Source organism: Poecilia reticulata, linkage group LG12 (assembly GCF_000633615.1).
Source record: "Poecilia reticulata strain Guanapo linkage group LG12, Guppy_female_1.0+MT, whole genome shotgun sequence".
Taxonomy (NCBI): domain Eukaryota; kingdom Metazoa; phylum Chordata; class Actinopteri; order Cyprinodontiformes; family Poeciliidae; genus Poecilia; species Poecilia reticulata.
This window is the reverse complement of record NC_024342.1, coordinates 4,015,101-4,027,455: the sequence shown is the minus strand read 5'-3', so window position 1 is coordinate 4,027,455 and position 12,355 is coordinate 4,015,101. Positions and strand designations below refer to the sequence as shown.

At 41.1% G+C, this 12,355-nt stretch overlaps 1 protein-coding gene and 1 long non-coding RNA gene across 5 annotated transcripts in view; one reads left to right on the top strand and one right to left on the bottom strand.

The window, feature by feature from the left end:
- Positions 1–1,295: 1,295 nt before the first annotated feature.
- LOC103473275 (uncharacterized) lies at positions 1,296–3,853 on the top strand. The gene is made up of 2 exons (XR_534992.2): positions 1,296–1,503; positions 3,631–3,853. It is a non-coding gene; the product is annotated as an uncharacterized LOC103473275 (long non-coding RNA).
- A 1,845-nt stretch (positions 3,854–5,698) lies between these two features.
- The window catches only part of adamts6 (ADAM metallopeptidase with thrombospondin type 1 motif, 6), a 90,439-nt gene continuing 83,782 nt past the window's right edge, over positions 5,699–12,355 (bottom strand). For all 4 annotated transcript variants that reach the window (XM_008423379.2, XM_017307675.1, XM_008423378.2 and 1 more), the window contains exons 24-25: positions 10,982–11,138; positions 5,699–8,749 (exon numbers count right to left, since the gene is read on the bottom strand). In XM_008423379.2, coding sequence (XP_008421601.1) covers positions 8,640–8,749; positions 10,982–11,138 — 267 coding nt within the window. In that variant the 3' untranslated portion in view covers positions 5,699–8,639. The remainder of the gene's footprint in view (positions 8,750–10,981; positions 11,139–12,355) is intronic.

Sequence of the window (12,355 nt, the reverse complement as noted above, 5' to 3'; positions counted from 1 at the left end):
AAATCTGTTCCACGTCCTCTGCACACCTCTTATCATAAACAGGCTGTGAACACCATGTCTCCACACGCAGATGCGCTAGCAGTCACTGTGACATCTGTCCAGTTGGAGACACGTTTTGTATCAGTAAAGGAGACCAATGGGGAAAAAAATTTTTTTTCGAAACTGTCAACACATTCGTCGGAAAACTACTTCAACTCTTACTGATTCTGTAGGATTCGGGAGGCTAAGTATACCACGGGTTGCTAATCAAAAGCAGTTGATCATTAGCAGCTGTGTGACCAGCTCGGGTTTTAGCGGTTTGCTGGTCCGGAGAGTCCAGATGTGTGTGTTTACACAATGCCAAGAAGGAAGACATCAGCAATTACTCAGAAAAGAAACTGTTATCCATTAATCTGAGAAGGGGTTGTAAGTCAATTTCCAGACTATTTTACAGGGCAGTATTATGTATTTTCAAGGCACATAGTGCCATTTTATAGCACCATCATTAGCTATGTTAACTTCTGTTGTTAAAAAAATGCTTTATCAAATATAAATTAAAAGAAATTTGACTTTGTAATTTAACGCCTTGAAATTGGGCCTCTGTCTCTTTAAACACTCCTGCTCTTTCTGAAGCTCCGCCTTCAGGAAGTCATCACAACATGGCTCCTCTATTAACCATCTAACAATGTTTCTTCCTGCATTTCACTGAGTAGTAGCTCCTATAATGGGCATGTGTGCAGATCCAACACGTTTGCTAATTGCTGTTGGCTAGTCTGAAGGGGCTGAATGAGGCGCAAGCTTGGAAGCTTGGAAACTTCAGCACTGAGGAGGAGCTGTGTTCTCAAAGGCGGAGCTATATCCAACTAGGTGTTTTTCTCAGCTGAATGGTTGCCATGGGAGTTTAAAGGATTTCTCAAACATGTATGAACAAATGAAGGCAACACTCCAGCTGTGTTTTGGATGAGGAAATAACATAATTTAAAGCTCTAAAAGGTCTAGTTTTCATGATCCCACCCCTTTAAAGTTTGTGTTCTATTGAGTCCAGCAGTAGGGCAAAGTTCAAATAAATCATAAAATCTCTGAAATAATATCATATTCATGTCATAAATGAGTGTAAGTAGACTTCTGACCAGCCCGGGATCTCTCTCTGTCTCTTTGTTTCTCTGAGCTCTGCAGGTTAGAGCTAATGTAATCCCAGAGCCGCACAGAAGCTAGCCCTATTCTCAGCCGCTTCTGCTAAGCTAAAACAGGCCACCATTCTCTTTCTGTAATCGGACACCGCGGATTAGATGGAGACGGCGGCATTTCCCAGCCGACTGGGCTTAGTGGCTGTTTATTTGGACTTAATTACCAAGGAGAGTGGAAACCCTACAGCTTCCGAAGACAGAGCCCTTTCAGGCTGGGGCGAAGCAGGAACAATGGCTGAGACGGTTCGGGGGAGGCATTTGACGCTTCTCCTGGTGGTCCACGTTTGTTCTGTCGAGTCTCAGAAGTTGATGAGACCGAAATGTTGGATTAAGAAAGGTAAGAATTATGGGTGCTTCCCCTGTTTGAACACCACAACCCGAGTCGGCGTGTAAATGGATCTCTTCAGCTTTGGTAACACGTTTGCTGACATCGTGCCAGCAGTTGTTCTCAAGCTGTGGGTGCTTTCCAAGAGCCGAATGAATGAACAAGAGTTTATCACTCTCTAAAACCAAAGAGATGCCAACTGTTCTTATCTGGTCAGAAAATGTTTGAACGACGGTACAATCAATACCTATCAAAAGTATTTATCCCCCCTTTGATGTTTCACACTTTCATAAATCAAGTTGTCAATTTGAGTTGGATTTTTGGATGGAAAACTTATGTTGCCAATGAAATAAAAATGACAAGACAAAGTACATGATAGTACTTTATCTACATGTTTGGCACATAGATTAGTCTACGGGCGAGCATCATTCCTCCCCTTCAGGTCAATATTTAGTTTCGTTGAGTTCACAGCACTAAATCTGTGTCATTATGTAAAGTCTACTTTTTTAAGCTTTACATCATCATCTTATTCCCTCATCAAAAACATACTTGGAGTCTTGCTTTGATATTTTTCATGCATGTTTGAGAAATCCTTTAATTTCAGCTGTACAAAATGCCTCGGGAGACCTAGCTTCGCCTTCAAGGATGAAGCTCCTGTGAGCTACAGTTTCCAAGTGTCGTCCTCACAGAGCAGCCCTCACCCACTGAGCTCCGTCAGACTAGCCAGCAGCAATTAGCAAACACCTGAGCTCATTATAGGAGCTACATCTCAGTGAAATGCTGGTAAAAATGTTGTTAAAGGGTTAATAGAGGAGCCATGTTGTGATGATTTCCTGAAGGAGGAGTTTCAGAAAGAGCAGTTCTTAAAGAGGCAGAGGTCCAACTTCAAGGCATTAAAAGAAATTTAACTTACAGCATTTTTATAACTGAAGTTAATATAGTTACTCAGTTGTGCTATAAAATAGCACTGTGGCTGGAAAACGCACTACAGCCCCTATAAGTCAACAATTCCTTAATATTGATGAAAAAGTACTTGTTCCATTGACAGATTGTTTCATTTATAGTATAATCTTTCAAGTGTGCTAAGATATTTGCAATAGAAACTAGAACAAAAAGTACTTGGTAAGATTTTGTGTCGTTGAAGTGGCTATTCTTGAAGAAAGTCTGTAAGCTGCAGCAAAACACTTTAGACCAGGCCTGGCGATTAACCATCTTACACCACACCAACCATAAACATGCAGCTGGAGCTACAACAAAAACTGACTTTTTGCTACCATTTTACAATAGCTGCGTTTCCATCTACAAAAAAAAAAAAAAATTGCGCAAATTGAAATTACGAAAATATATTCGCTCAGTGGAAACACTGCAATGTGGAAAAAATGTTTTGGAATAAAAAAATTTTTGCACTAGGTTGAGGTGTGTTTTTGGCTGTTTCAAAAGTAGGGTATTTTTCAAAGCTGCAATGGGAACACTACACATCACACGAGTCGTGTGACGCCATGTTACTAGTGGCGGAAAAGATTAAGACGACAGGAAGTGGTAGGAGGATGATGGCGCCACGTTATTTTTAATGACTTTAATGACCCTTGAACAAACTTATTCATAGTTCCAACTACATTTGTTACTTATCTGGAGACAGCACAATTACAAAATGTTCTCTTTTGACAGCACAATTACAAAATGTTCTCTTTTGACATTAGCCAAATATTAACTAACTTTTGCGCACATTTTTAATGTAAACGCAGCTAATGACGCACTATTTTTGTAATAATTTATTACATAAAATCCTTATATGAAGTTTGTGGAAAAACGTGAAACAAATCAAGGGGTGTAAATACTTTTACGAGCCACCGCAAATAATGAAAAGCTACTTACAAATGCCCCTCTGTAAAAGCTCTTTATTGTTTCTACCCTTTAAAAAAATGGCGAAGAGCTGCACCACTGCACTTTTTTCACTATGCTTAATTTCAGTTTGCATGCAGTGAAATAAATGTACATGTGAGACACAGCAATAAATTAGCACATTATTAACATCCGAAAAGAAAAGACAAAAGTAGTAACAGTTTACCAACATTAATACTGAATATAAAATAAATGCAATTAATCACATGACGCTCATCATTTCTGTCGCGATTTCAGGTACAGAGACGAGCAACGCGACATTCAGACACCCAGGTTCACAGCAATGAGTACCAGCTAGACTGAGTTCAAATCTTCGGTCTGTGATGGCTGCTTTCCCCCACAGCTGGGTCAGTCCGTGCAGAAAATGCTTCTCAGCGTCCTCGCTGAGGTTTCTGCGGCTAATAAAAAACTGTTCGACATCGTCACATGGAAGGTGGCTACCAAAAAAAAAAAAAAAAAAGTAGCAGCAGCAAAAATCAGCATGTCGTCGTTAACAGCCTCAGAGACGTCTTCATGCACTTCCTGTGTTGGCGCTCAGATTTGTCCCCTCCGTACCGCCATGTAGCGTTTCAGAGGTGTTCCCTTTCACACAAAGATCTGTTACATCCGGGCAAGCGTCCATTTTGGTCAATTGGACGAACAGCGTTACCCTTTTTGAACAGCAAACGTTCCCAGTGTGAGGTATAAACAAGTAAAAAGAAAACAGAAAAAATAAAACACGACCAGCATTTACCAGCAGAGATATTAACAAGTATCAACTTGTCTTTTTTTTTGGCTCAAACTTTTAACTTTTAAGCACACTGGAGAGGGGTTTGAATGGAAGCACCTGTTGATAGCACCAGAAGCCTGGGAAGGCTCTAAGTCAGGGGTCCCCAAACTATGGCCTGCGGGCCGGATACGGCAGGCCATTTTCATCTACCGTATTTTCCGGACTATAAGCAGTTTGCATCTGGATTTTTCTTCAACCACCAGGGGGCTCCTTAGCAGGAAGTGAATCATTGGAAGTCTGGCGCCAACATTGAGCCCACGAGCAGCAAAATGAGTCAGAAACAGATCAGATGTCTTTGGAAAGTTTCTTTGCAAAGGGGAAAAGGCTCAGAGAAAAGACAGGAGAATGGATTTATCCCGGACCGGTAGGTGAGTCCCACATTACAAACCCGCTCTGCGTAACATGCGGCGACCGGCTGCTAATGAGGCAATGAAGCTTCAAGCTGCTTTGCCACGTAGAGACCAAGCAGACTGTGGATATAAGCAACACTTCAGGTGTTATTGTCTCCCATCACTATCAGATGGAACCGTCTCGTTGCAGAGAAACAAGCTCAGGGCTCCCGTTAGTCATTATCGTGAGTTAAAGTTCGTTTTTGTGGAGCTTCTGTTATTTTGAAGGGATATGTAAACGTTACCATAGCGACCAGTCAGAGAGCGTTTGGGCAGTGGTCGAGAGGAGATGAGTAGAGCTTGTGAGTCTTAAGTCTGGTTTAGACAGAAAKATTTAAGAATTGTCAGCCAATTCTCCAAACCTCTGTGACCACAGAGCTGATAAAAGTCCAACAGGTTCGATCGGTTCGTGTCTCCAAGGCAGGAGCAACACGAACTGATTCCAGTCAYGAACATCSMGATTCMAGAGGATAATCCAGTAAAACCTCCAACATAGCGGGAATTTAGAATAACCAAACACGGATGACGATGTAGAAGCAATAGTGATAGTTTGTGGAGTCATTTTGTCCAAGTCTTGACCTGTCCGCGGTAATAAAAAGGTGGAACACTGATTTAGCACATGCTAGTAGCAACACGAAGGATCAGCACTTTTACTGTTAGTTATCGTTCGGAAACTACCGTAATCCGTTCTGTTAAATCTAATCTTGGCAACTTTTTCTTTTTCAACTTAATAAATGTGATATTCAATTGACCTGTTATGACTCAAATTTTGGGTGTCCGTCCCCCTCTGCTGCTGCATCATTGTGGAAAACCTGGAGCGACAGAGATATCTGTGGCTTATATTTGTATGTTTACTGGTTAAAAAAACTAACAAAAAAAAAAAAAAAAAAAAAAAACTTTGGCGTTGTGGCTTATAGTCCGGTGTGGCTCATAGTTCGGAAAATATGGACTGTAATACTTCCTGGATTTTTTCTGTGAAGAACCCAGAGAGGGTTATTTGGTTATTTATTTCATTAATAGTCTTATTTCCTGACTTGTTCTGTGAAAACCCCAGAGAATGTTATTTGATTGTGCTTTCTGGAAAACAATACATTTTTACATTTAGGCTCTCCTGCAATCATCACACTTTTTCTGTTACAAACTGACTCTGGCCCCCCACTAGAGAAGGGGAAAGTTATGTGGCCCTCACAGGAAAAAGTTTGGGGACCCCTGCTCTAAGTCTTGGAGGCTAGAAGGAGGAAAAAGCTTAAAAAAAAAACAAAACAAAAAACACCAGTAAAAACCAAGAAAAAAATGGAAATGTATTTTTCTTTCTTTGTGACAAAGACGAGGAAAAGAGGGAGTCACTTAAAGCAATTTTTTTAAGCCAAGTTCTGTTATATCTTACCAGATGTATTGGGAGGCTAACCCTAACAGCTAAACTAAGAGGGGCTGACACAATGATGTTTGAGTAAAAATCATTAGCGTTCACTGAAACCTAGTGAATATTCTTGCTTTTTACACCGTTTTATGTTTATCATGATTACTTTAAGAGGAACTGTTTCACGCAGGAAGATTATTGGTGGTGCGCAACCTTTTCCTTCATTTTCCCACTTAGATAATGACTAGCTTCCCAATAACTAGCCGTGAAATGGAAAATTATTAAGAGCTTAAATGTTCACCTGAAGTTCTGTGACATTTTTTGAGACGAGAGTTGATCTCAGGACAGAGAAATTTGCTTCGGTCTTTCAGTCCCCTCAGACAGCGTTAGCTTTAGCCTCTGGGTCTGCTAATCTGAATTCATGCTAAACAAAGTCATTCAATTCCAGTTGCAGTTCCTCTGCAACTGGAGTTTTAATATTTTATCAGAACCTTGTTGAAAAATGGCTCGACATTATGAGATCATTTTCACTTTGTGTAATATTTGGTCTTTAAAAAGATTAAAATTAGGCTGAGCCAATCACACTAACATCTAAAGCACACCTCTAAATCTCACTGTGGAAACTGGAACCTAATTTGGAGTGGTGCCCCACTAAAGCAACTGTGATGGGTTTTGATCTTTGTTAATTTGAAGGTTAACATTGTTATATTACCTAAAAATCATGAATGCAGCTGGACACATCAAGACACAGGGAGGCTCGGATTCCACAACACAAAAAGACAAGCCCCAGTAACCAACTGGATGCTGACAAAGTCTGGAAATCTAATGAACTTTTTTATTGAACCTACAATTATCCAATTTGCCAAGGATTTCACCTGTTTTTCCTGACTTTTGGAAGAGGTTTCTTGTTATTTCTGCATTTGCGTAGCAAATTATTTGGAGTGGCAGCATCTTATCTGAATCTTTTGGTACTAAGTTCAGGGAACTTTCAATCAGAATGGGAACCTTCTGTGATTGAGGTGCATATGATCTGGTCAAAAGGGATTCACTATACATCGAATGGTCTAACACACTAAGGATTCAGGAATGGGTTGAGTTTACAAAGATTACCCTGAGTTTACAACAAAAGTAAACTCAGAAAATGTTGAACCAATGCTCCTTAACAGAGACCTCCCCAGTTCCAATAACATCCAAAGTCCTTAAAGTGTTTGGTGATGTTGGGAAGACATTGCAAAATGTGAGGACCACTGCCATTCACTCAACTTCTTATGCTCCTATTTCAAAACCATCAAGAACGTTCCAAACCACAATTTCATTAACCGGTGACCCATGGGTAGTTCCCAGAACCGTCTGGTCCCACACCATCCAAACAAATGTAACAGTAGGCACTCTTGATGATGCCACATTAAATTGAGCATCGGTGATACATCTGACATTCCTCTTTGTTCAGTGAGATCTAGAGGTGTTGATGTCCACAACTGCAAGATGCAACAAAGCTGGCATTTAATTTTCAAAGCATAACCTTATCTAGATATGGCTTTTTCTCTCTTATTCTGTTTTTAATGACTCAATTGGAAGAATAATGTGACCTTTTACAAAAATGTTGCCCAGTTTCTTCCCAGCTTTTACTGAGAAACTGTACCACTTTGCAGAGTAAGAGAATAATATCCACACCGTTACTCAAACGAACAAGGTGCTTCAAACGCATCCTCAAAATGAATCCCTCACTCATGAGCTGTGCTCTGATTGAATAGTAGTTGAGTAAAGGCTTCTTTACTCAATGTTTCATGTGGTCCAGGCAACATCAGACAGTCTATCTGGGGTTAATGTGAAATTCTGCCCTACTGAGTGACGCTGATGCACCCGTCTGGGCGAGAAGTAATGGATGCTCCTATAACCATGTGTTAGCTTCTGGTTTTAGATTAATATCATTTATAATACACAAATCCGTACAGTATACACAATTCTAACATGGGTTACAGTATAATTCCATTCCAGCACACAACGTTATTGATTATAAACTCAATCACATTACATTCCCTTCCATGACAGTAGGCTACTGTTTGACAGAGACATCCGAGGACGCTCTGTTTGGAGTTGTACAATAAATATACAGTACACACGGGTTCTTGACTATGTCTGAGCTGTAAATTGGAGTATTTACATGGAAAAAGTGCACCAAAGCCAAACGTCAACCCAGCACCTTCTCAAAGGCGGGAATCCAACAGAGCAGCTCCCCTCTTTCTGTGTTCGCCTCGTGGGTGTGTCGCGTGTGGAGAGATGCGTCCAGCCCTTTGGATTTACACCACAACAAAACACGCAGGAAGACTCACGATGATATCATAGATTATTATTATAATAAAAATAATATCATCCCACAGTTGATCTTCTAAATTCCACTTCACAGAAGCGAAAAATACAAAAAAAAAAAAAAAAAAAAAAAAAAAAGGAAAAGTTTCTTTCAGCGCTATGGGCCGAGCAGTGGTTTGGTTTCCACCAGGAAGGAGGGCAGGACGAAGGGCTCCGACAAACAGGGAAAGCCTTTTCTCATTTTCATTCAGGCGGCAGCTCTGGTCTCTTCTTCTTCCAACACTCAAGAACTGAGCAGTTTTATCATCCCTCCTATTTTTTTTCCACTTTTCCTCCTGCTCAGTGCTTTATCCCTCCATCTTCTTTGCCTTTGCATCCATGTTGTTCTTTTTCACTACTCATTGCATTTGCGCCAGGGTCAGTGCCCCTGGCAGGTCTTGCAGCACATCTGTCTGAAGTAGCCTCGGCTGCAAAACTTGAACTTCAGCACCAGTGGGCAGTAAGCCACTTTGTTTACATCTTTGCATTCTGTGGAGAAAAAAAAAACAATGTTTGGTTATTGAGAGGGAACAGCTTTCATCAGCATGTAAGCCTTTTAAATAGTTAACCAGCATACACATGTTTTTGATTTTCAGATACAGCTGACTTAATTCAGTCAGTATGACAAGGATGTGAAATATCAGCACACAGAAGGTTGTTCAAGCTTAAAGGGAAACTGTGTCACTACGAGCTTGTTGGAGAAGCAAGTACATCCTCAGAAGCTAGTTCAAGCTAACTAGCTAGCCCTTTGGACATACACAAAAGAGAACCAAACACAACAACATTGTTCAGTGTTGAATCCCACTTATCTGAACATTTTCAGTTGAATTAAAGCGCTAAAGTAATCAAAAACAGACAGTGAACGTCTGAATAGCTTGCTAGCTTAAACCACCGTGATGACGTCCAACAACCTCAACCTTTTTAGTGAAGTTATTGTTGATAATAACTTCATAGAACCTCACTTCAAAGAATATGAAATAACCCTTTACTTCAGAACTGGCCAAGACATAATTGGAAAATCTTCTGTTTCCACATCAGCTGGTTATTAAAACATTATCCCACATGTTAGATTTAGGCTGCTATTTTGTTGTCTCTGTCTTTTATCCAGAGATTAGCAAAGAAATAGACTGGTGACTGAAACTGGATGAGATACAGCTTGACCAGCCGATTAGAAACTCAAAAATTTGACCTTTTTACCAAGCAAATGCAGCATACCTGCAATATGCTGCGTTCAGCAAGAAGGGGACTCAAACAAAGCTACTTCATCTGACTCCATGTTCTTCATGAAGAACAAAGTGTGTTTATTTTTCCAGAGGCATGTTGACATCACATTTAGGCTACACAGGTAGCATAGCTAAACTTCAGCACGTGATAATTTGCTATACTTGCTCTGTGGGGTTTATTTGTACCTATCTTTTTTTTTTAGGCCGGAAAAGGAGATGTTTGTCATTCATCTACACCCCCCTTGGGAATGTTTTTGTCGAATGAGCAGAATTGCCCAACTCTGCAACTGGAAATGTACAACGAGACACTCATTAGGCTAACCATGCTAACTGTACTACATGGTAGTGAAGTTCTTTTGTGTTTAATTTCAAACATTTATGAAGCCAGTGCTCTCTTACATGTTGGAACATCACATCTGCTCCTAACATACACAACTACTAATCAGAAAAGGTAAACAATATCATTTTGTAATTATAATTAGCTAAAACTATAACTCAAAATGGGCTAGTCAGCATCAGTTGCTCAAAACCTTACAAAACCAGAAGATTTGCTATAAATCTCTGATTGGTGCACCTCTACTTTTTATCTTATGATCAGCTTATGCTGAAAATTGACTCTAAGGTCGCTAACTACCATTAAGTGTTAATCCACGAAAGCTGCAGGAAGAATTCAATCAGTGGAATTAACCTGTGAAATAGACTAAACTATATATTTGATACATATTTTATCTACATTTTTTACCCTGATTGTTGCAGGTGTACTTAGACTTAGAGAATGTTCTTCTATTGGTCATAGTTGAGTGAAATTACCAGGTTTAACACTTAAACTACAGTTAGTTTATGCTAGTTTATGTGGAGCAGCCCTGGCCTCAACAGAACAAAACTCTGCAGCTACACTTGGACACAGAAACTAGGACTGAGACAGATCCTGGCCTCGCTCACTAACTGGGCTGACTGCCATTTCTGGGTTACACACACACATACACACTTAAAACTCCTGCTGGATGCCAGACAAGCAGTGCTCTAAATGCCTTATCACGATCAGAGTGTCTTCCCTTATTAGGCTTTGGCCCCTGCCTCCTCAGAGCCAAATGAAACGAGACGTTGCCTCACTGCTCTCCGTAAAGGAACAATTAGCCTACAGCTAATCCCATTAGCCAGCCTGTAAAGGCTGCTCACGTTTTCCATTCGGCCTAATCGAAAGCCCCCTCTGTACGCATCCGAATCGCCATCCATCATGTGTAAGTGTATATGGAGGCTCGAGCTGTTTCGCTTTGACCACGAGCCAGCATCACTGGAAAGATTAATGTAGCTGGCAAAGTGTAGAGGTGTGTGTCATCCAGGAGTGTTTGGTTCACAGCAGAACTGTGAAGTTGAAGACAGAGATGGTTTATAACCCTTTCTGCTCGGCGTTTGGGCAGAGAGCCGTTTGGTGACCGAAAGCTTTCATTCTTCTTCCGTGCGCCCGTTGCCGGACTTTCTCGCCTGGCGGTCTTACCGTCGCTGTTGGAGTTTGGGATGGCGTCGCACTTGCTCTCACACTGCTGCATGGTGGCGGGCCGGAGGGAATCTGGACACTCATTGGACATCTGTCCGGTGTAGGACAGGCAGGTGACCGTCCTCATCTGCTGACCCAGGCCACACTGAGCTGAACACTGAAACAGTCATCGCAGAGTATCATCAACGATGATGGTAAAGAATTCCAGGACCTTAGCATGTAGAACTAAGCGTTGTGTCAATCGTCCAGTGAGTGGTGGACTGTAACGGAGTACATTTGTTTCAGTGTATTTTTTGAGTATCTTTACTTGAGTATTTATTTTGGGGAACTTATGACTTTTGACTCCATTACATTTCTAGGAAGTTTGTCGCCATTTTGTTTTGGCTAGATTTGTAGTCCGCTGTTGCCGTTTCTCTTTACTGAAATGCAATTGGCCACAAGCTGTGCTCCTCACGACAAGGGGAACCAATCACACAAAATTTTAGACTAAAGTTTTCTGTGTTTAGGTTTTAGAACACAGACAAATATTAAACTATGACAAACAATGAATAGTTTCCTTTGAATGGAACATCAAATATTTGTGGGGAAAATAAAGTAGTTGGTGGTCTACTTTATTGGCTTTATTCTATGCAGACATTGCTTAATGTAAATGGTAAAACTAGCTTTTAAATGACTTAAATTTAGTGAACATTGGGGCTGCACAGTGGCGCAGTTGGTAGAGCTGTTGCCTTGCAGCAAGAAGGTTCTGGGTTCGATTCCCGGCCCCGGTCTTTCTGCATGGAGTTTGCATGTTCTCCCGGTTTTCTCCGGGTACCCTGGCTTCCTCCCACAGTCCAAGAACATGACTGTCAGGTTAATTGGCCTTTCCAAATTGTCCCTAGGTGTGAGTGTGTGTGTGCATGGTTGTGTGTCCTGTGTGTCTCTGTGTTGCCCTGCAACAGACTGGCGACCTGTCCAGGGTGACCCCGCCTCTCACCCGGAACGTTAGCTGGAGATGGGCACCAGCACCTCCCGACCCCATTAAGGGACAAGGGGGAAAGAAAATGGATGGATAGTGAACATTGTTGACAAGTCATTAGGAGCATCTTTGGAGGGTCTAAAGATTCTCACATTACTGGTTTACAGCTAGACTCCATAAGCTGCAGTTTATGGTCGGATGGAGTTTTACTGGTTTTTGCGAGGTACCTGAAAACCTCCACCAGTTTAATCTAAAGGATGGCAGGTTGCAGGAACTGTTCAAACTTGGTTCCCAGTTTACCAAGACAAGCTGTTAAATATCCACCCAGAAAAAGAAAAGAGTGTATGCAGGTGAAGAGATGCCCCTCGCTTATGGACAATCATCTTTGTTTTTTTTTTGTAACCTTTGTTTCAAAG